At 38.5% G+C, this 23998-nt stretch overlaps 1 protein-coding gene across 4 annotated transcripts in view; it reads right to left on the reverse strand.

The window, feature by feature from the left end:
- Nucleotides 1-383: 383 nt before the first annotated feature.
- The window catches only part of CDC42 (cell division cycle 42), a 48232-nt gene continuing 24617 nt past the window's right edge, over nucleotides 384-23998 (reverse strand). For 3 of the 4 annotated variants that reach the window (XM_078073678.1, XM_078073680.1, XM_078073679.1), the window contains 5 exons: nucleotides 18255-18409; nucleotides 15491-15563; nucleotides 7134-7243; nucleotides 6589-6786; nucleotides 384-1931 (listed from right to left, as the gene is read on the reverse strand). In XM_078073678.1, the coding sequence (XP_077929804.1) occupies nucleotides 1842-1931; nucleotides 6589-6786; nucleotides 7134-7243; nucleotides 15491-15563; nucleotides 18255-18359 (576 nt within the window). In that variant the 5' untranslated portion in view covers nucleotides 18360-18409 and the 3' untranslated portion in view covers nucleotides 384-1841. Of the gene's footprint in view, nucleotides 1932-3226; nucleotides 3415-6588; nucleotides 6787-7133; nucleotides 7244-15490; nucleotides 15564-18254; nucleotides 18410-23998 lie in introns of those variants that run through there. The other variant, XM_078073681.1, reaches the window with a different exon arrangement.

Genomic DNA, 23998 nt, shown 5'->3' on the forward strand with positions numbered 1-23998 from the left:
AGTAAGCAACAAAGTCTGAAAACCACTGATACAGAAAACTTGAGAAAAAAACTGGCCGCTTTCCAACTAACCAATGGACGAGAGGTGTGCTGCCATTCCCTCCCAACAACATGAACAGGGAGCTTCCTGAGCATCACCTTCACTAAGGACTGCTATGAACCCACTTGCCAAACTCGGGAGAAAGCACAAACCTGAACATACTGAGGGGAAACCACCACCTCAAACTGAAGGCCAGAAAAGCAATAAAGTACATAAATAATAATAATAATAATAAAGCTTTAAAATCTTATCCCAACGTTTGTTAGAAATTGACGTTACTAAGAGTCAAGTTCCCACTCCTAGGTATCTAAAAAGAGGCGGAGGGAAAAGAACAACCCCCAGGCTGGCTTGTGAAGGGTTTTTTGTTTAATACATCTGAAAAGAATGCATATACAAAGAATTGAGACATGAGAAAGCATTGGTTCAACACTAATGAATCTACAAGAATTAGGATTTGGGGAAGGTGGAGATTACCTAAACATTTTTAAAAATTGGAAACTGCAACCAAAATAAGTAGATAAAATCCCTATTAACACTTATGACGAGTCTTCATAAGACTCCATGATTTTTTTTATTAAACTAGAGAGCCTTACTAGCTACTCTAGGGTTCCTCATATGTAAAACAAAAATAAGGGGATTCCCCTGACTGGTCCCCATGTTGTTAAATGTTCTCCCCACCCCCACCCACACCCCCAGCTTCTTCATGAAGCAGGTCTCCATCCTCCCAACTTGAAAGAGGATGCACATCATTCCATAGACATCTGTCTCCTAGCGCCACCCCTCACATTTCCTCAATTTACCAGGTCTTTAGCTGTGTTCTAGGAACACCGTATCATACACTATTAAGCTGGACATCTATGCTAAGCATATAAGACAATGACTGACAGGGAAAAAAAATGTTTTTTAATTACGTACTCAATCCATTTGGTGTATTTCAAAAGGTGCAATACTTTTCTTCATTTATCAGTGAAAGAAGTTAGAAATTAACTTCAAAAAAAAAAAATCAGCAAATGGCAAACAAATTTCCTTGAAAGTCACAGTCACATATATAGTGCATCCTAGAAAAGAGGAGGGGCCAGACAGGTTCCACCCACTTTCATGAGTTTCATCAAATACTGGGCCTACTCAAGGGTGGAGAGAAAAGGCAACTTTCAAAAAGGAGTATGTTATTAAATGAGGCATTTACTATACTCCTTCCTAAGAGCACCAGGTGGGGAACAAGTTTTCTAAACTAGATCTAGGAAGTGGAATGTGGAATCAATCCGTCCTCCTCCCCTTAAGGGCTGTCCAATGGTTAATGAATTTAAAAAACATGACTAAATAAAAACAAACCCCACACACACTCCCCGCACCCCACCTCCCTCCCCCGCAAAAAAAAAAAAAAAAAAAGAAAAAAGAAAAACAAAACAAAACAAAACCTAAATGTCCCAGATCATTCTCCAGAGTGGATGGAGCCCAGGAGCAGCTTCAACAACCCAAATTAGTCTGTTACAGAGTCATCACAAGCATGCCTTGCTTTTAAACAAAAAAAAAAACAAAAAAAAAAATTGAAACAACAAAACAAAAACTAGTACTAATCACTTTTCTGACAATACACAATTACTCAAATTAACTAGTAATGAGAGGGGGAAGGGGACCATACCTACGGGCCTTGTCTCACACGAGTGCATGTGGGTAGGTGCAGGGCATTTGTCATTATTGCAAAAACGAATTTTAATCTTTAATCTTTAGTTTGATTTAACATTGCTTTTAGTACGATGCTGACTGACACCAGCTGTGCGGAAAGGGCTCTGGAGAGATGTTCATAGCAGCACACACCTGCGGCTCTTCTTCGGTTCGGGAGGCTCCAGGGCAGCCAGTATTGCTTCGTCAAATACATTCTTTAGGCCTTTCTGAAAAGGGGTAGAAAGAAAAAAATGGGCAGTCTGATTTTCAGTATAATAAAGCTGAAGATCAAATTAAAAACATTCAAACCCCCAAGAGTCGGCAAAGAATGAAACGTTAAAACAACTCTGAACCTCAACACAATCATCCCACTTCACCAAGTTCTGTCCAGGACGGACACTGGAAGGATCCAGCAATTCAGGAGCAGAGGAATGGATATTCATGAATGAGACAGTGGTCCTCTGAGAAAGCTTTTTGCAGACCAATGTATGTCACAAGAAGCGAACAAGCCACATGTGTCATTTGCTCATTCAATGAGTTGTGTAATATGCCGCTGAAACATTTTACATAAAAACAAGTGAAGCAGCTCTGCATTCCAATGAAACAGCGGAGTATGGAACAGGACCGAAGGGCGAGCAGCCGGCAGCGGCATCCTTGTTACATGGAAGGCGCAGGCAAGGATGGAGAGCGCAGCTACCACGGCTGCGTCAAAGACCTTCACTCTGAACTCCCTGCATCCCACCGATCAGAGCCAGGGGGCTCAAGGAAGCAAAATGTGGGCACCTGATACATATGTAAAACTAGAGCCAGTCAGTGCAACAGGAATAAAGCTTCATCAGGCATTTATACAAACAAGTGTATATTTTTAATTTCAAAATTTGAAGGTAACCACAATTGTATGTTTCCCTCACAACAATAAAATCAGAAGCAGGAAAATATAAAGGTGGCAGCTTTACATCTCGACATTAACAAACCTTAAGTCAACTGTTAAAATGGATGCTATTCTTAAAAGATAGTGTAACAAATGATTTCATAAAGCAGTAGCAGATACATTAATACCTTTCCCACCCCAGACTGACAAATACTCCACTACAGCACAGACAGCCAAAGCAATAGCAACACAAAGTTTCACTGCACAAAAGAAAACCAGAGAAGAATCCTCCCTTCCCCGTTACACTCTACTAGCAGGTCACCCTTTTTCCATAAAGTTTGTCATGCAATTACAATTACAATTGATCATAAGAGTAAAATGATGTTTGTGTTATTTTCTCCATCTAGAGCTAAGAAGTGTTAAAAAACTCTTCTTATTTTTTCCAAGAGAACATTCTTAATGCCACACCAAGTTCCCTTTTGCAATAGTAATCCAAACCAAAAAGCTCTGAGCATCAGGCAACTCAAGAAGCAGAAAATTAAACAAGTCCAACTTGACTACTGATCACAAAAAATATTCTATAAGATATTGCATTCTTGATCAAAAACTAATACAGAGGTTGCTCTTAGGTGGTGAGTAAAAAGACGCAGAGGCTTTCAAACAGGATGGTTTTATTCCTTTGTTTTTAAATGCTCTTTCTACAGTAGTGGGACAGGAAGCAGCAGCAAAGAGGGGAAGGAGAAAACAGTTTAGAATATACAGCACTTCCTTTTGGGTTGAGTTTCCGGAGGCTCGAGGGCAGCTAGGATAGCCTCATCAAACACATTCTTCAGACCTCTCTACAAGACAGAGGGGAGGAGAGAGAATAGCAGCCAGGTTAGAGGATTAGAAAGACTAGCAGATACAATAGCAGTCTGGATTAAATGGGCTGAATTCACAGAAGCAATGTGCCTTCAGAAAAATAAGTGCCAGAAAGCTAGATCTTAAGCCCATTATCAGGACAGTAGATAATTGAACAGAAACTTCTTACATAAAAAAGGTTAACTGAGCAAGAAAGCAATTTTTATGGAAATGCTGTATGTTGACTTCTAAAACAATCACACTTTGAAAAAACAACATTTTAATGAAAATAATGCCTGGAGAAAAAAATGGGTATGTAAACAAAACACAGATGGCTTGGACAGGCCTTGTAGAACTCCCGAGTATTTCCAATGAGAAGAATGGCACACACATTCTGGAACTAAATCGATTACAATTTCAGGCTTCTGTGAATTCAGCCCCTGAATAACTGAAGGACACAAACAGACTTACAGGCATGCTACATGTTTCTAGATTCAATGACATATCTGGATGGGATTAATCAGGATTTAGAGTATATCAGTTTCCCAGAACAAAATGGTTCAGACATTTAGAAAGAATGTTAACTGTTCAACAGTACCACATGGGAGAAGTTTAAGGAACAGACTCTAGAAACAGCATACACTTCAGTTATTCAGTAATGTTATTAGAGCAAGTAACCACCACCCAAGTCATAGGAAAACAAAGAATGGGGTCCTTGAATGAGTTTTAGCAAGCAGTCCAATGTTTTAAGATGTCTTCATGGATATCAGAGCATAAAGCATGGAGTGAAAACAAAGAATATTCTCAGATCTACAGGGATTTAGATGCAGAAACACACTTACACCTCAGGCAGAACTCCAACGTGACAGTGTGACTCAGTAGCACTGGTACCTTGGGCCCAGGTCTACAGACTCACCTAAACTCACCTAAATCTGAAGCCACAGGTTTACCACCCAAAGAGGTTTCACGTGTTAAGTCAGTTTGATTCCAAGTAAAAATCTCCCATAAGTCCCAGAACACAGCTCCAGTAACAAGTACCAGCCCCAGACTACCCCAGGTATTCCCACCCCAACCCTAGGCATCCCAGAAGACTGGCACCCACACATCCCATGAGGTACAAAATAAATGAGAAATAACATTAAGTACTTAAAAAGAAGCAAAGAAGTTAAAAAGTTTTCTTCTATGTCTTTTACAAAGTAGAAATGTTAAAAGTAAAGTTCCCATGAAATTCTTTCTACACATCTCAGAGCAAACTCTGGTAGTCAAATATAAAAGGAAAAGGGGAGGGTGGAAAGGGAAAAGCATTTTATAAAGGAAAAAAAGAAGAGGACCATGAGAAACTAGGGCACCCCTTCATAAAAAGCAAATCCTTTCTTGCTTACTGACAAAGATAACTAATTCCCTAAAAAACAAAACAAATATTTGCTTTACCCATACTATCTGATATAAAGAGTTCAGTTTTAGAGGAACCAACAAACAGAATCTAGAGTCCTAAAAGTTCTATCTCCCAAACACAACCAGACACCCCATTTTCTATCTTCTCTTTTGACGTTTCCAAACGTCAAAATCTGGTAAGAAAAATGTAGTTGCTAAGACCTTTTCAAATTCCTACTGTCTGCAAAGTGAGTGACTTACTGTATAAACCTGTTCATATTGTAAAAAATCTTAAATGGAAGCATCCAATTCTTTAAACTTCACCAGTGACCTAGAATTGGGTCCACATGGTCTATTTGCCTCCATTTCCCCCAAAGGCAACCCATACTTGGAGGAGAGGGGTATGCGAAGGATGCATACAGAGTTAGTTATAATCTGACACGTGTTCAGCATATATCCTTCTTCAACACACACACACACACACACACACACACACACACACACACCCCTCTCACTTTTCTGATGATGGTGTCAAAACACAAGCATCAGGCTTTTTTTTTTTTTAAATCTCAGTCAGTGCTGTGTGTGAGAGGATATAAGATCTTCTGAACTTTAAAATATCTGCTTTTGCAATAGAACTGAACTGCCAAGGAAAACCGGGGGTGGGAGAATGATTTTAGACCTGGAAGTTATCCTGCGGAATACCCAGCTAAGCATAAAAATGTTATCTTTAAATATCCAACCTAGCACTGAACTGGAGATTATTAAATTATGTCTAGGCCATACATACTAACACCTAGTACATACATAATAGGTTAATTATATATGCCATTTGCCTTAGTATACATATAATCAAGAATCCAATAGTGTTTAAAAAACTTAATAAAAAGAGCAATTATCTAAACAAGTAAGCATGATAAATATACGTGGATTTAATGTAATTATAAGAAACCTCTTTAGCCCTACCCTATTCTAATTAGACATGTTTACTCAGTGTTCAAACCTCAAAGCACCAGTACCAATAGAATAAAATATTTCTGTGCTATTTCCATAATTTTTTCCTTTGCCCCCAGAACAGTACTCAAAGGGGAGAATCAGTCAGTAATACCATGAGGGTGGAAAAGATGAAACCACACAGATCAGTTATAGCTCCCACTCTTAATAAATTCTAACACTGTTCCTTATCCTCAGAATCTGATGTTTCCCATCAAACTAGGAGAAGAGCTCCAATTAAATTATTCAGAAAGGGACAGAAGGATAGAGAGGACCACAGGAGGAAGGAATGTCTCTAAAAACACAAGAACTGATGCTTTTATAAAGCATGCTTGAGAAACAGCCAAGGCAGCTTTCTCTAAAATTAAAGTCTCAATTACTATGACTAATTCCCTAGGTCATTTGAATTACCCCAGAAACTGTAGCATCAGTGGTGAGAATTGGTAAGAAAAAATCAGATATTTAGATAAAAATTTAAGTGTCTGGGGGGGGGGGGAACCATTCACATACTCTCTTGTAAGTTAGTGCTAATCTGGAACCCTCCCATAAAATTTAACACAATCCCTGACTACTACAAATGAGTCAGTACAATATGGGAGCTCACCAACACAAGAGTTTTACTCAGAGCTTAATAATTTTCTCCATAAACACAGAACGTCTAGCAAAAGAATATATACTATGAAGCTGGTCCTAGTCTTCCTGGGCAGCTTTCTTGAGCACCGCAGACCACTGTTAAAAATAACCCCCTGATACTCTTAAAAGAAACTACCCAACTGTAAATAAACAAGGGGCTACACAGTCCTCACCTGTGTGAGTGCAGAACACTCCACATACTTGACGGCCTTCAGGTCACGGGCCAGCTTTTCAGCAGTCTCTGGAGTGATAGGCTTCTGTTTGTTCTTGGCAAGTTTCTCAATCGTAGAGGGGTCATCTCGGAGATCAATTTGGGTCCCAACAAGCAAGAAAGGAGTCTTTGGACAATGGTGAGTTATTTCAGGCACCCACTAGAGAAAAAGTATTTTAAAAAATACGTCTGCATTAATCCACAAGCCTCTAAAGCTTTTATTTTTTTTAAGATTTTTTTTATTTATTTATTTGACAGAGAGAGAGACAGCGAGAGAGGGAACACAAGCAGCGGGAATGGGAGAGGGGGAAGCAGGCTTCCCGCCGAGCAGGGAGCCCGATGCGGGGCTCAATCCCAGGACCCTGGGATCATGACCTGAGCCAAAGGCAGACGCTTAACGACTGAGCCACTCAGGCGCCCCAAGTCTCTAAAGCTTTTTACAACAATTCCCTAGGTCAACAGTTCTGTGGCCAGCATTTTCAGGACAAGAGTATCTGACCAACTCACCTTTTCCTTCACATTTTCAAATGAGGATGGAGAGACCACTGAAAAACAGACTAGAAATACATCTGTTTGTGGATAACTCAGCGGTCGTAATCTGTCATAATCCTCTTGCCCTGGAGGAAAAAAATTGGAGAAGTCAGCAACTGAATCTTGGTGTCCTCACAGCATCAAAATCACCAGTCAGTCAACAGGTTAAGCATGCAACCAACAGCATGCTGACCATTACTGAGAAAGCCACTTACTAATCTAATAAAATGTATGGCTTTTGTAATATAATACTTGATGACATTCTTACCCAGCTAATTCTATTTAGTATTTCAATCCCTGAAAACAGCAATGAATCCATTATACATTAGTTTTTATTACCAATTTGTAGTTTTCGATCTTTGTGTCCATCAGCAACCCAACGACAATGTAATAAGAACAGTGAGCTATTGCTACAGAAATGGTTAAAATCAATCCTACTCAGATCTGGTTAAGAAATAATCACAGTGAAACCATCTAAGGAAACAAAAATCTCAGTGAAACCCAGCTGACAAAACCCACTGACCATCATGATTACCAAAGCATATTCACAGGCTTAGTTACTGTGTGCATTAAGACCAGTATATGAAAATGAGAACGCCTAAGAAAAAAAATAACTTGGCAAGAATCAATGGATGCCACATCTATGTGAGGATTATCCTAGTGAAAATTAGGATATTTGTATGGTCTTACAGACTGTTGATAAACCGCAAGGGGAAGAATGGAACTATATTGCCAAGAAATTTGGACATCACATTGACTGAGTCATTAAAATTACTATCACCAGTGAATGGCAGATGAATATCGTCTGCCCCAAGATTTATATCCTGAGAAAGACACATCCCTAATGTACTATTCCATACATAATCTGAACCTAATCATGAGAAAACACAGACCAAATCCAAAGTGTGGAATGTTTTATAAGGGGAGGAAAGGGAGAAGATGCACCTGTATCCTATAAAAATAATGTCATGAGAAACAAAACGAAAAAAGGGGGGGCTGAAGAACTGATCCAAATTAAGAGACTAAAAAGACATGACAACTAAATGCTATATGTGATCCTGTACTGAAAGCAGAAAACACTGGACTCGGCTAAGCTGACAAAGCTGGAATAGAGATGTTGGATTCAAGTTCTGGATCAACGTTACATTTCCATAAGTTGTTTACTGTTAGACAAGAATGTCTCTGTTCTTAGGAAATACATAATTATTCAAGGCTAAATGGCTATGCTGTCAACTTACTCTCAAACAGCTCAGGGAAAAACAATTCACGTGCATATTGTATTGAAAGAGATTAATAAAGCAAATAGGGCAAAATGCTAATTGGTAAATCTGGTTAAAGGGTGTATGGAAGCTCCTGGTACAATTCTCTCAACTGTTCTGTAGGCTTGAAAATTATTTCCAGATAAAAAGTTTTTAAAATATCTATACACATTTCCGGGGTGCCTGGGTGGCTCAGTCGTTAAGCGTCTGCCTTCGGCTCAGGTCATGATCCCAGGATCCTGGGATCGAGCCCCACATGGGGCTCCCTGCTCTGCAGGGAGCCTGCTTCTCCCTCTCCCTCTCCCCCTGCTTGTGTTCCCTCTCTCGCTGTGTTCTCTCTCTGTCAAATAAATAAACAGAATCTTAAAAAAAAAAAAACAAGGATCTATACACATTTCCAAAACCATGAGGGGAGGGGAGGAGTTGCCAGGACAGGGTTTAACACTCCAATTTCAAAAATGAGCTACAGCAATCCTATGTTTTAAAAGAATGGTTAAGTACTAAGTGCCACTGAACTGTACACTTGAAAATGGTTAAAATGGTAAATTCTATATTATATATATTTTACCACAATAAAAAATATTTAAAGGGGAGAAAAGGAGAGTTAAAGATTTTGTATGCCAGTGAAAATGTTTTTTTGCCAGCATTGAGAGAGAATACAAGAATTTAGGGTAGCTATCAAAACATGATAATTAAAGATATTACTGTTATTGCCACTTGAATAAGCAATACATTGTGAGTAGACAATAAAGGATCTATCTACAGGACAATAAAGAAATTAAAATAAAAGTTAAACGAAAAGGGAAAAGGAAGGAGATTACAAAAAAATAAAATCGTCATCACCACCTCTAGTATTGATTGCATGCTTACTCTTAATATTCTAGGGTCAGAGTCAAAGGCTTTAAAGGTATGCACTTACAAGTGTAACTTTCACTTCTTAAGTTATAATGTAGAATGTATAATTACAGACATGGAAGAGATTTAAAAAGAAAAGAATGGGCTTAAAGAAAACAAAATCAGCCAAACTCCTTAACTCTCTCAATCTAAACAGCCTGAGCTCTAACACTGGCTGGAGCTTTGACACATCGCATACCAAAGCTCCAATAAAACAAAACAAAAAATAAATTTTAAAATAAGATAAAGCTGGTAAGAACAGATACTACACTAAAGCAACTAACCAAGCCTTATTAAAAAAAAAAAAAAAGTACATTCACACACCTTTTCTTAGCTTTATTCTCTATTCAAATGGAATGAATATATTTCAAAAAAATTAAGCCTGACATAGACTAGAAAAGGGTTTCATTTTTAGTCATTCAGCTGCTGCAATCAATCCGTGTTTGTGCACATCAAAAACAAATCCAACTCTATATTCCTGAGCACCACTAAGAGCATCTAAATGAGTGTCCAATGTGTTACATGCAATGAACCTTCTACTCAGATGAAGACAGAAAACAAATAGCCATTCTTTTTTGAATACTAGGTCCAAAGCAGTATTGGTCAGTCCGTTTATTTGTAATAAACAAACCCTCAAAGCTAGAAATCTTTCTTTTCCTTTCCCAAGGAGAAAAAAAATCAGAAATGAAATTGTTCAATAAACAGAAATGAGGCTACCTTACCTCTACTTCTGCTTCAAGTCCTACATTTTTTTTTTTTTTTTAAAGAATGTTAACTTCCTCAAGAAGGCAGTGCCTGGATGGAGACTCAGAAAATAGTGAGGGTAGAGGGAGAAATTCAAGGCTGAAGGGGTGTTATGAATTACTGTGTTTTGTTCAGAAAACCATCAGCATTTCACTGTTGTCAAAGCTGAATTAGGAGCAATAAGACTGGAAATGTGACAAAGGGCAAGTCCACAGCACCCCTCGGATGTTCTGTTCCTCTGAAGCTGTAACACAGTTTCTCAGAAGGACACCATTTTATATCCAGTGTGCATGTCTTCAAAAAAATAATAAATTTCTCTTCATAATGCAGAAATTCCATGGTTGCAATTTTTTAAAACGAGGTGCTTTCTTACCTGTTCAATATGGCTACCTAATAAGCACCCCCCCACAGTCTGCCTTTACCATCCTTTCATATGTTAGAAATAACTATCGCCATATGTGACATGATGAATTACTTCAGACTTACTGAGCTGGGAGGCTACCAAGCTCTAGGAAGCCTCCGGATGAACCTAAGCCCAGTCTTCGAATTTTACTGGTTCTCTCTGCTTCCCTTTCTTGTAACTATCCTGTTAGCTTCCTACCTTTTTAGACTCCCCCTCCTCCCCCTTTTTGGTGTCATTTCCCCTTGTATTATTCATAGTGTAGTAGTTTTTCACTGCATATAGGAGAGGGACAGGGCATGGCAGTGTCAGTAGGAGCAAAGGCCTGCCTGCGAGAGTCTGGGTGGGGGCACACAGCCTTCAAAGGGGATTTAGCATAACTGAGCATGACAGTTTGAAAAGCTCACAAGATGATCAGACAGGTCCTGCCCCCAACTTCCTTGACTTCCCCTACCCTCCTCACCACCTGCAAACCTTGACATCACTCGGTGTGTTTGAAAGTATGCCTTTACTGCAATCGTTTGAGGTCCCTGTGCATGTGGTTAAGTGGCACAAATCGAAATGCCCTTGCTGCTTCTCTCCCCTCAGCCTGGAATCTCCATTTAAGGAAAAAGAATGAATGTAGTCCCTTAATATGAGCAAAATTCTTCATGATCCAAGCATAATTTATCCAGCTAAAATTTATAAGTATGTCACAAATAGCTGTTATTCACTTGATAAGAGTCAATGTCATCACTGAGCATCCTTTAAGGTACCCAACATGATCAAGAAAATTGCACTCTATGTCCAAGTCAGGTCTTGACTACAAGTCTTAAATTATACCTACTCTAACAGCACACCAGCTCACTGCTTAACTTCCAACATTTGCCAAAAAAGCAGGGATACATCTCATGGGTTGCTGACCTTTCCCTTGTTTAGAATCTCATATTTAGGGGCGCCTGGGTGGCTCAGTCGTTAAGCGTCTGCCTTCGGCTCAGGTCATGGTCCCAGGATCCTGGGATCGAGCCCCGCATCGGGCTCCCTGCTCTGTGGGAAGCCTGCTTCTCCCTCTCCCACTCCCTCTGCTGTGTTCCCTCTCTCGCTGTGTCTCTCTCTGTCAAATAAATAAATAATATCTTAAAAAAAAAAAAAGAACCTCATATTTAAAACTGAAATTCAGGGGCACCTGGGTGGCTCAGTCATTGGGCATCTGCCTTCGGCTAGGATCATATCCCAGGGTCCTGGGATCGAGCCCCGCATCGGACTCCCTGCTCTGCAGGAAGTCTGCTTCTCCCTCTCCCACTCCCCCTGCTTGTGTTCCCTCTCTCTGTGTCTCTGTCAAATAAATAAATAAAATCTTTAAAAAAAAAAAAAAAGGAAAGAAAGAAAGGAACTGACAGTGGGGTGATGATTATACAAAAATACAACAATTATACAACAATTTAACAAGACAAACATGTTGAGTAAAAAAAAGCTAAATACAGAACGAAATACACAATAGTACAACATGTGAAGGAAAAAAAGAAGAAAATAACTGTGGGGGGAACTCATGAACAAAAATTTAGTGTCGTGACCACATAGAAATAAAAGCTGTGAGACAGAGACAGAGTCCTATCTGTGATCTTTTTTTTTTTTTTTTCCTTTTAAGTAGGCTCTAGGGACACCTGGGTGGCTCAGTCGGTTAAGTGTCTGCCTTCGGCTCAGGTCATGATCCCAGGGTCCTGGGATGGAGTCCTGCATCAGGCGGCTTCCCTGCTCGGCCTGCTGCTTCCCCTGCTTGCTCAGTCTCAATCTCTCTCTCCCTCTCTCTCTTTCTCTCTGACAAATAAATAAATAAAATCTTAAAAAAATTAAAAAAAAAAATTGGGGGTGCCTGGATGGCTCAGTTAAGCATCTGCCTTCGGCTCAGATCAAAATCTCCAGGTCCTGGGATAGAGCCCCACAACAGGCTCCCTGCTCAGCAGGTAGTCTGCTTCTCTCTCTCTCTTTCCCTCTCTAAAAAAAATATATATATATATCATTAAAAATAAATAAATAAAAATGAAATAAATAAAATAAAAATTTAAAAAATAAGTAGGCTCTACCCCCAACCTGGGGCTTAAACTACCTTGAGGCTTAAACAACCCTGAGATCAAGAGTCGCATGCTCCACTGACTAAGCCAGCCAGGTATCCACCTATCTCTGATCTTAAATGGTATTAAATGAATCTGTAAGAGTTGCAGCCAGCACCTCCCAAACCTCTTATACATAAGCCATTAGCTTTGTTTAGAGACTTTGTATGAGAAGTATAGTTCTCCCTTGTCAGTTTTTGTTTCACACTAAAAAAAGAGAGAATTGTAGCCAGAGGTGAGATAGGAATGCTATAAAGAGAATTCAGAACAAAATGACAAAAAGTCAGCAGATTAAACACAATCAAACAGTCCGAGGCCATCTCAGTGGGGATGAAAGCTTTAGCAGAAAGAAAACAGTTAATGGCATGACTTGAACCAGGGACAGGGACTCTGAGATTAAGGCCTCTGCAGAAGGATACAAGTCTCCCCTTAAGTGTATCAAAAACAGAGACTCACTACGGATGCCTACTGCCCCAATTCTCCAATGCCTGTCAAAAAAGAAAAAAAACTCTGGCTTATAGTGACCTCAACAATGAAGATGGAAACCCCCCAACTTGCCTGGGCTGTTAAAATCATTTCCTTAGTGAATGTTTTTTAACCCCCAGAAAGATTCAGAATCTAATATAAAGATGAAATAAATCAAATAACTATTATTGTTAATTTTCAGTTACACTTAGGAATAATCTATCCTTATTTAACACCCAGTACCTATAATATTTAAAATAATCTGCCATATTAAAGAATATGATAAGATTTGTTCTCTGATTCCAATTTAAAATGTGTAACTGAGTAACTGATCTTAACCTTGGGGCTTTTTTGTTGAAAAATGTTAAGAATTTTATAAAGGTTATAAATAATACTGTTTATGATAAATTAAAACATAAATACAGGAAATCATAAGTTATCAGGCTAACTGAGGCTATGTATATAAAAGCCTGGGAATGCTTCACTTGTCAGGTCAAACAAATTGAATTAAAACAGAAAACTGGATATATTAAATTTATAAATGCAGTTTAAAGTGCCAGAAGATATTTAACACAGTTGTAAATGAGGCTGATTGGGATTCAAGTCTTATCAACATAAGTTAAATAAACCAATATTCATCAAAGGACCCTTGGCCACCTTGAGAATGATTTCTTAAAAGTGACTATTTTAATAAAAAATTTATTAAGTTGTACAACTAAATTTAAAGGCTTACCCACTCCAAAACTAAATACTGAAGAGAAATAAAATATGTCCATACAAAGATTTGTATACAAATGTGCACAGCGGGGCGCCTGGGTGGCTCAGTCGGTTGGGCGGCTGCCTTCGGCTCAGGTCATGATCCCTTGGTCCTGGGATCGAGCCCCGCGTCCGGCTCCCTGCTCAGTGGAGAGCCTGCTTCTCCCTCTCTCTCTGCCTGCCTCTCTGCCTACTTGTGCTTTCTCTCTCTGTGTCAAATAAATAAAATCTTTAAAAAAAAAAAAAAAAACAAATGTGCACAGCACCACTATTCACAATAGCTTAAAACTGGAACCCAAACGTCCATCAACTTGTAGACAGATAACCAAATTGTGCTAGATTCACAGTAGGGACTACTACTCAGCAATGAGAAAAAACTACTGACACATACAAATAGATGAATCTCAAAAACATGATGCTAACTGAAAGAAATCAAGCACAAAAGACTACATATTATAGGATTCCATTTATATGAAATTCTAAAAAAGCAAAACCACAATGATAGAAAGCAAAACTGTGGCTGCCTGGGTCCAAATCAAAGAGGGATTCTTAAAGAGCACAAGGACATTTTTTAGGTGACAGACGTTGATTATGGTGGAAGTTACATGACTATCTAGTCAGTAAAATTAATCAAACTGAACACTTAAAATGACTGAATTCTATTGTATTTTACTTCACTAAAGCTAAAAAAACAAAATACTGATTAAATACTGATTTGAAATTTAAAAATAAAATTTTAAATTAATTTTCAACCCTAAGAGGCCATAAATTATCTTTTTTCTGCATATAAATTGCCTCCAAGGGCACACATGAACACAGAAAAATCCCTCACCTATCATGAAGTACAGGTCATTATTTTTTCTATTTTCCAAGTTTCCTCCAATACACCATTACTCTTGTAATTCTTAATTCATAAACATTTTAAAGGCCTAAACCACCATTAGAAAGCCACTGATCTCTAAACTGAACTGCTTACTACTGTCCTACTGTCTCTCCATTTCACCTTCCCAACTAAATCTAGACAGTCCCTCAAAATGAGCAGTATAACATACTCCGTAAGAGCAGTATGTCAGCTGGCGGACAGGGAGAGAGTAACTCATAAAAAGTGAAGCACTTAAAATTCCTAAATACGAAAAGGTTACCTTTCTGAAATTTTCCTTTGGCTAATTAAGCTGATAATAACAGAGACTGCAGAGAAAGAAGTCAGAAATTAAGATGCACAGCCACTGTTAAAACAATGAGGAAATAACACTGAGGAATTGGGTATACTTAAGGAAGAAAGCAATTTATTCCTTTAATTTCAAAAGCTGACCACAAATGTCAGTGTGAGCTAGGTATTGGTTCATGTTCAAAGCATTTTCAGATGTAGTATAAAATAACGAACTATCTCTATAAGAAGCATATATTATATACACACAAATCCTAAATAAGCTTTCAAATTTCAGAGGGTGATAACACAGCTTGCCTAATATACTCTGCTCTCACCCTACTTTATTTCCTTCCACACTATCCACCCAAGGAACTCCAAACTCCTATTGCGATTCCAGGTCTGGGACTGCCTCTTGAGTCAAGCATCAGCCATCATAACATACGATCCTACTAAGTATTAACAAAAGGCAAGTGGTTTGCTAATATGCTAGTTTCCCAAAATGTCCACAAAAAAAGACAGACAACCAGCAACTTTAATAGTTATAGACTAAAACACGAAAGACGTCAAGTTTTCACCTGCAGTATCAAAAAGTCCAAGAGTATATGGCTCTCCACCAATCATAACTGTGACTGCATAGTTGTCAAAAACCTAAAAACATAAAAATACAACATCGTTAGTGTGCAAGGGGATGGTCAAAATGGGCTAGAACAACTCTTAAGTAAAGGCAATATTTCTTCCCTAAAACTTAATCCTCTCTTAGTCCATATGGTTCTTATATAACCAACCTTGCCAACTAAACCCTTGCATGAACTAAATGATTCTTGGGAAAAAGTGACAGGAGATGTATTCTGGGAGGTCCGCTCTACCCCAGCCTGGATTAAAAGCCACAAAAAAGCTAGAGGTGTCACAGAGGCAGAGTCCCCGAGCTATATAAAATGATCCTCTTCAAGTTTAAAACTTTGAGACAGTTAAGTTTATAGTTTACCTTAATGCTCAATCTGATTTCTAAGAAATTAATTCTTCACAGACCATTTCATTTTAATCTAGAATTTAAATATCCTAGATCGATGATAATCTTCTTCCTTTCAGGGTTCAAGACAAGAAGCGCCTTGTTACAAACAAGCCCATTAGAGAGAAATAAAGGAACCCTCAAGGTTAAGGAGGTGTCCAAGACAAGGTTGGGAGATTATTTGTTGAGATTTCACGAATAAAACTTACGTTACTGGATACAAATCACATGACCGAAGAGATCTTCTGTGACTAGATGCTTTTATTTGCAAATACTGTAAAACCCATGACGAACTCAGTATATACTAATACTGGTTGTGCTAAATTATTTGTGAAAATGGGAGGTAATGGCGCTAAATGGAAAAAGACCCAACACTAATTCATGGATTCCTCTGAATTGAAAATGAAAAGCAATCTTTCCAACTAGAAGAATGTTACATTTTCACATCGGCCCGGCTTCATCTAATTTTCTGGCTCAGGCTTAATGGATTGTTTAAATGTAAACAAGAGTGGAAGCAAGGGCATGGGGTAGTTAAAGGAAAGTCAGTTCTTGATAACAAGAACAAGGAAGGGGCACCTGGGTGGCTCAGTCCGTTAAGCATCTGCCTTCGGCTCAGGTTATGATCCCGGGGTTCTGGGATTGAGACCCGCTCCCTGCTCAGCAGGGAGTCTACGTCTCCCTCTCCCCCTCTGCCCCCCTGCTCATGCTCTATCTATCTCAAATAAATATTAAAAAAAAAAAAAAAAAAACAAGAACAAGGAAAATTACAATGAATGTGGTTAAGCTCTCAAACACACAGATTACTTTTTTAAGTCATACCTAACCCTCTTTCAGAGACCCACATACAAACACATATATGAAACACCCGCTAGCCCCCCTTAAATAGAACACCTCATGACCAAAGTCATAACACAGACTCAAATCATGTTTACAAGAAAATAATTTTAATGGAGACTGAAATGCCAAAATTCCGATAGCTGTCCTCTGAAACAAGATTCATGTATCTCTGAAAGTCCCCTAAAAGTCCCTCACAACCTCAGAGCTTTTCACTTACCATGTCCCCAAATGGGCCAACAGATTTAATTATACCTTCAAATTCTCCCCCTCTAAGAAACCTAACCTTCCCGCTTCCTACAGCCTTGGCCTACCTCAACCACTTAGTCTGCTTTGGGTTATTACAGATTGTCAATTCTAATTAAACATAATCACCAAACCCTTAACCTGTATTCACCCTCTTAACAATGTTCATGTCTCTTAAGATTAACCTAAAGTAGGGGCGCCTGGGTGGCTCAGTCGTTAAGCGTCTGCCTTCGGCTCAGGTCATGATCCCAGGGTCCTGGGATCGAGCCCCGCATCAGGCTCCCTGCTCCGCGGGAAGCCTGCTTCTCCCTCTCCCACTCCCCCTGCTTGTGTTCCCTCTCTCACTGTGTCTCTCTCTGTCAAATAAATAAATAAAATTAAAAAAAAAAAAAAGATTAACCTAAAGTATTCAGACATTTTCTTCCTTTTTACTTCCAAACAATACTAATCCCATATTAATCATATATTGGTTCTTCATAACTCCTAAAATAACTCAAAAGAGGTGGTCACTGCAAGCCAGGCCATCCCTAGCTCGGCCTACATCACTGAAAGAACATCTGTGTTTAACGTAATTATACCACTGGGTTGGATCACCCAACTTGGGACAAACAGTGGATCCCCAAACACATTCTTTCACAAGTGAGTGTTACTCTAACTCTTCTCTCTCACTTCATTATCTTTATTATTCCCATTTTCCCTCTACTCTTCTAAGGAGCTGATAAAAAGCATTTGTGGGAGAGGATACCCAAAGGCTTCTGCTAATGTTCTCATAACAAAAACGGGTCTCTGCCCTTAACCAATTTGGAGCTCCATTACTGCTAAGACAACAGCTCTATGAGATCTATCCCCTAAGGAGAGTAAGTGGAAACACATACTAATCTCTCTGAAGTTACAAGACCCCAAAAAGCATCCCAGACCTCCAAGCACTGATGACTCATTGGCCAAGTTATCAAAAAAAGGTCACCTCATTCCAAGCCATAGAGCATACTTCTCCAGAGACCACCACTCTTTAGAATTTTGTCTATTGGAGTTTGGTCTCCCAGCACTTCTTGCATACCCTTGTATCACCCTTCTGACTCTTCACTGATTCTTCAGCTGTTAATTTTAAAGTGTATATAATTTACCCATGAGAAGATCTTTAAAAACAGGACACAAAGGCAAACAACAGAAAAATTTCAGTACACACATAGTTTTCAAAAGATTTCCAAATAGAATACATTTCACTAACAGATGGAAGCCTTTATACTTACAGTCGGTACATACTCAGATGGAAATTTGTTTGTTGTGTAGGATATCAGAAGACATGTTTTACCAACGGCACCATCGCCCACAACAACACACTTAATTGTCTGCATTGCTGAAACAGTTTTGTATCCACTTTAAATATTTCAAATTCGATGATGACCTACAAAAAGATGAAAGATATTTGTTTCATTTGTAGTGATATATTTATTTTTTTCCCTTCTACTAGCAAGAGGTTCACTCATTCAGAGCAAGAACAGAACTAGCACCATAACTACTGTGGTTGCAAGAACCTAAAAAGAGAAACAGTGACTAGCTCAAAGTCAAAATAACAAATAAGAGTTAATTTTCTAAGTTTCTGATCCCTGGCTGTTTTCAACGTGTTTTTTTAAAAGTCCAAAGTAGTGTATTCCTATAATGAGAGAGAGGGGGGCACCTGGGTAGTTCAGTCAGTTAAAAATGTGTCTGACTCTTGATTTGGGCTCAGGTCATGATCTCAAAGTTGTGAGATCAAGCCCTGTGGCGGGCTCTGGGCTGGGTGTGCAGCCTGCCTGGGATTCTCTCTCTCCCTCTCTCTCTCTGCCCCTCTCCCACTGCACATGTGCTCTAATAAAAAAAATTAAAAATAAAAAAAGAAAGAGAAGAGGCTATTTCAGAATGAATCCCATGTAGTGTGCCAAGTATGACTGTGTGAAACTTCTCCTTCAGTTGTATGTGCACACATGTGTACACACATGTTGTATGTGTCCTAGACTGCAATACAGAGGTCACTGATTTAAAGAAATGTCCATTTATCCAATCTTGGAGCTATAATTAATCAGGTTGGTTACAGCTACAGAGCACCACCACCAACCCCTTGTAACAAAAGAGCAATATGAGGAATTGGACAAAGATCAGGGTGATCCCTGGTCTCAGCAGCTATTCTGACACCAGGTTGCCTAGTTACTAACTCAATATTCATGGCATGGAGAGGTCAAAACCTACATTTTTATAATAAAGAGATCACTCTAAAGCACACTGACTTATAAGCAGATATAATTAGTTTCTCTTACTATAGTCCTCCACTCTAAGAAACTATTGACTACAAATGCACCAAAGATTTATTATATTTCATCAGTTCAGAGATGCTTGCTTTCACGTTTAAACATCTCTAAAATCAGGACGCCTGAGTGACTCAGTTGGTTAAGCCTCTGCCTTTGGCTCAGGTCATGATTCCAGGATCCTGGGATGGAGCCCCACGTTGGGCTCCCTACTCTGCAGGGAGTCTGCTTCTCCCTCTCCCTCAGCCCATCTTCCCTAACGTGTGCCCCCCCCAATAAATAAAATCTTTTATAAATAAACTTCTCTAAAATCAGAACATGTCTTTACCGTAGGATTCTTAAAATCATTAGCAGTCATTTTTTCCCCACCTTTTGACATCTAAGAAATCAGGATAAATGGCATCTTAGAATCAATGAAAACTTTTTTTAAAAAGATTTATTTATCTTAGAGAGTGAGAGTGTGCTCGCAGGGGAGAGGCAGAGGAAGAGGGAGAGATTACTCAAGCAGTCTCCCCACTGAGCATGGAGCCCAACACAGGGCTCAATCCCAGGACCCTGAAATCATGACCTGGGCTGAAACCAAGAGCCAGAGGCCCAACCAACTGAGCCATCAATGAAAACTTTTTCCAGAAAAGTTTTTCTGGAAGAATAAAAAAGAAACATCATGCCCTGTATACCTACATTTTAAGATAAAGTCCTATTTCAATTAGAATCCTGAAGGGGTTGCAATTTCTTGTTGGCTAGAGCCGCCACCTTATTAAACATAAAAATGTCAGAACCACCTAACTTGGCTGGATGCCATGCCTACTTTGTCCTACAGTACCCATCACAACTCTTAATCATAATGAGTTATAAATGCCTGTTAACATCTCTGTACATATATTAGGAGTGACTTAGGAAATATACACTCTCCCATTCCGCATCAAAATCATCCTGATTGTATTTCTCTTTATTTAACCTCCTTTTATCTTGTTCCTTCCCTTTTCCTTATAATGCACTAAAGAAGCACTCATACTAATACAGCATTAAAGGTTAAAGATCTTAATCCCTAAACTAAATCAAAATTATTTATCAAAATAATTAAGCACACTGAGTACTAATTATAGAGAATTACTCCTAAAGAATGTCTTTTACATAATAATAAAGAGGAAAGAGGAAAAGCTTTCTTCTCAGGGTTCCTGAATCTACCGCTGAAAAAAAGCATAATGTTCTGGGAAAAAAATAATAAGGTCTTCTGTAGAATTTCTTTTCAATTCACAGTGAAGAAAAGAAAGGTAAGCAGAAAGTTCTGATCATTCTACAGAATATTTTCCAGGTGCCTACAAATCTATTTCAAGTTCAGTTCTTATACCTTCTATTTCTCCTGATTATTATTACCAGGTGATTTTATGTAGAGTTTAATCACAAACACTGGGCAGAAAGTAATGGTTGACCACTGTGGCAGAGACTGCTAGTGGTCTGCCAATTCTTCCTTTCTTCTTTAGTAATAGAATTTTCACTTAAGCACATGGTCCCCAGTAAAGACAGACTGCATTTCCTAAAGTCCTCTGCAGCTGGATTGTGACCACTGTGATTAATGGAGTGGAAATGATGGATGCAACTTTCAGGACTAGCCTTAAAAGCAAGGGGAACAGTCTCCCTGTTCCAACCTGTAGGCTGGAATGCAGACGTGATGATGAGAGCTGAAGCAGTCATACTGAACCACAAGACGCAAATTACATGTTAAGGATGAGTAACACAATAGGAAGGGCCAGCCGTGGATTGCCTCCAGGACTCTTACACAAGAAAGAAACTTCTCTTTCATTAAAGTCCCTAGTATTTTGGATTTCGCTGTTACAGCAGTAGAACTGATATCCTAATTACTGTATTTCATAGACTCTAAGAAGCCAATGATTTTTAAATACATCCTAAATTTAGAGGTGTTAAATGTAGGAGAAAAGTGTCTTAGAATCATTGAAATTCTAGTAATATATGGATTTATCAAATAACTTTACAGTAAAGCTGACCACTTTTGAGACTGTCTCAAAAACATCTAAGATAAAGGTTCCTTCTAAATTTTAATTATGGTTGAAATCAAATTAATTGTCATCCCTAACTATGAAGCTCCTTATCTTCATTCTATATCTGGTACTCACTTTTAAGATTTACAACCCATACTAACAAGCTAATACAAAATCAACAGCCCACTTAAAGCTTGAAACTTCTAGTGGAGGAAGAGCCACTGTTTCTCAAAATTTTTATTAAGATTCCCTAGGGAATAAGAAGAAACTGAGAACAAAAAATTCCCATGATCAGAGCTATGAATATGACTGCCTCATGTGCAAAATAACAACTATGACAAGCTGTGGACAAGGCTGGAGCTAGTCTAAAACATTCCAAAGAAGAGCTTTCATTAATAACTGTATTTAAAAAGAATAATTTAAATCTGATTCACACTAAATTCCCTTTTTTATATATTACAAATATATTTGGAAATTCCACCAAAATTAGCTGTCTTCAGCAGCCCATTCACAAATAGCAGTCTTAGAACCTGGTTCTTTCTGTGGAAACCTTAAATGCAGTACCTCTCTCTGATACCAGCAAGAATAAGGAAATGTTAATGAGATCATTCTTGGGGTGCCTGGGTGGCTCAGTCGGTTAAGTGCCCAACTCTTGGTTTCCGCTCAGGTCATGATCTCATGGATTGTGAAATCGAGCCCTAAGTTGGGATCCATGCTCCACTAGGAGTCTGCTTGAAGATTCTCTCCTTCTGCCTCATCCCCCTGTCTTTCTCTCCCTCTCTCAAATAAATAAATCTTTAAAAAAAAAAGAGAGAGAGATCATTCTGGCCACCAGGAAACTTCCAACTGTAAAGTAAAACATATGGATACAACACAATTTGTACTAGAAAAATCTACAATGTAAGTTTAGGAAAAAAGGTAACACTATTTCAAATGGGCTCATAAATCTCTCAGCATTCTTTTTTTTTAAGTAGGCTCCACTCCCAGCATATCCAGGGCTTAAACTCACGACCCTGAGATCAAGACCCAAGCCTAGATCAAGAGTCAGACACATAACTGACTGAGTCACCCAGGTGTCTCCTCTCTCTGCATTCTTAAGCACAAATTCATTAAAACTAAATGACAAACTTTCTGAGGGCAATCTTTAAGATTTTCCAAAGGAAGGGAATAGATTCGTGTAACAGAGATGTGCTCTGCATATAGTTTGGCTAGATCACTGAACAAACATTACTACTTTGAGAACTTTTAGAAGTCTGTATCTTCTCCTGTCCCAGCAGAAGAAACAGCCCCCAAGCCAACTGGGCCCTTCTTTGTGTGACCTGCCTAAAAAGTTGGAAAGAATATCCAAAATACAAAACTTCATTTATAAGTAATAGTAATTTTCTTAACTTTGAAGTCAGGAAAACTGGGTTTTAATCCTGCTCAGCACTTACTAGTGACCTGGGCAAGGTTCTTAACCTCTTTTTGCCTTAATGTTCTCATTTGTAAAACAGAACTAATTATGTCAACCTTGCACAGTTGTTATAAAGATTAAATAACATAAAAGGACCTCACAGCTCACAGCACATACTCAATATACATAAATTCATCTACCAAGTGTGCTAGTTAAATCGATCCTACTTCACACCTATTTTCATCCAACTGGGTCAAAACTTACACTGGTGGATTATTACCTAATCAAAACTTTTCACACTCTGCACATAATAGGTATGCCAAAAACGTAAGTTAAAATTAACTGAATATGTTTGCTATTTAGCTAATGACACACACACAAAAATAAATGAAACAAGAAACCCACCCAAATATTTCTTCACCTGAAGACTTCTGTATTCTTTTTATAGTTCCTGTATCTTATTTCTGTATTTTACAGAGTAGTTCCTAAAAATAAGTAACCTAACAGGTGTTAACAAAATAATTTAGTATGAGAATAGAGCCGATCACTATTGTTAAATGACGAATTAAATGTTTTTAGTTTACAAATCATCACTGCCTACATGTTTGAATTTAGCCTCTAAATCAGCAATTCCAAAATTATCAGACCCCCAAAATTACCTGGAATGGGTTTGTTAACAATTCAGATTCCCAGACCCTCACCCCAAATCTAATAAATCAGAACTCAACACTCTCTACATAATCCTAATGTAAAATGAAGCTTGAGAACTACTATCTTACATGATCGCAAGACAAGGAATACCAGTTAACACAAGAATCTAAGCTAAGATAAATATTACTGGCATTTTAGACCACCTAGAAGTGAATTTCTTAAAGTAGAATCAAAATTACCAACATGAAATAGCTGTATCAAACAGGCATTTTACGTATTTAGTAATGAAAAACTCATGTTAGATATTGAGAGAGCATGAACCAAGATACTTCAGAGGTGCTTCAATTACTAGTTTAACCTAAGTGTTCTCAAATAAGAATAACAGGAGCAAATACTTACATAGCACTTACTATGTGCTATATACTGTTCTAAACATATTACACATTTTTATACATTTCATCCTCCCAACAACCCTACAAGGTATGTACTGTATTATCCCTATTTTGCAGGTAAGAAAAGTGAGGCTCAGTAAAGTTAAGCAGGCCAAGATTACTCAGCCAGTTAATGAATTTAAACCCGAGCAGTATGACTGCCAAGCCCCTGCTCTAAAACACTATACTAGTCACTACCTCTCCTCTCACTACCTCTCCTGAGAAGTGACAGTGATT

The sequence above is a fragment of the Halichoerus grypus genome, chromosome 5 (genome assembly GCF_964656455.1).
Source record: "Halichoerus grypus chromosome 5, mHalGry1.hap1.1, whole genome shotgun sequence".
Lineage (NCBI taxonomy): Eukaryota > Metazoa > Chordata > Mammalia > Carnivora > Phocidae > Halichoerus > Halichoerus grypus.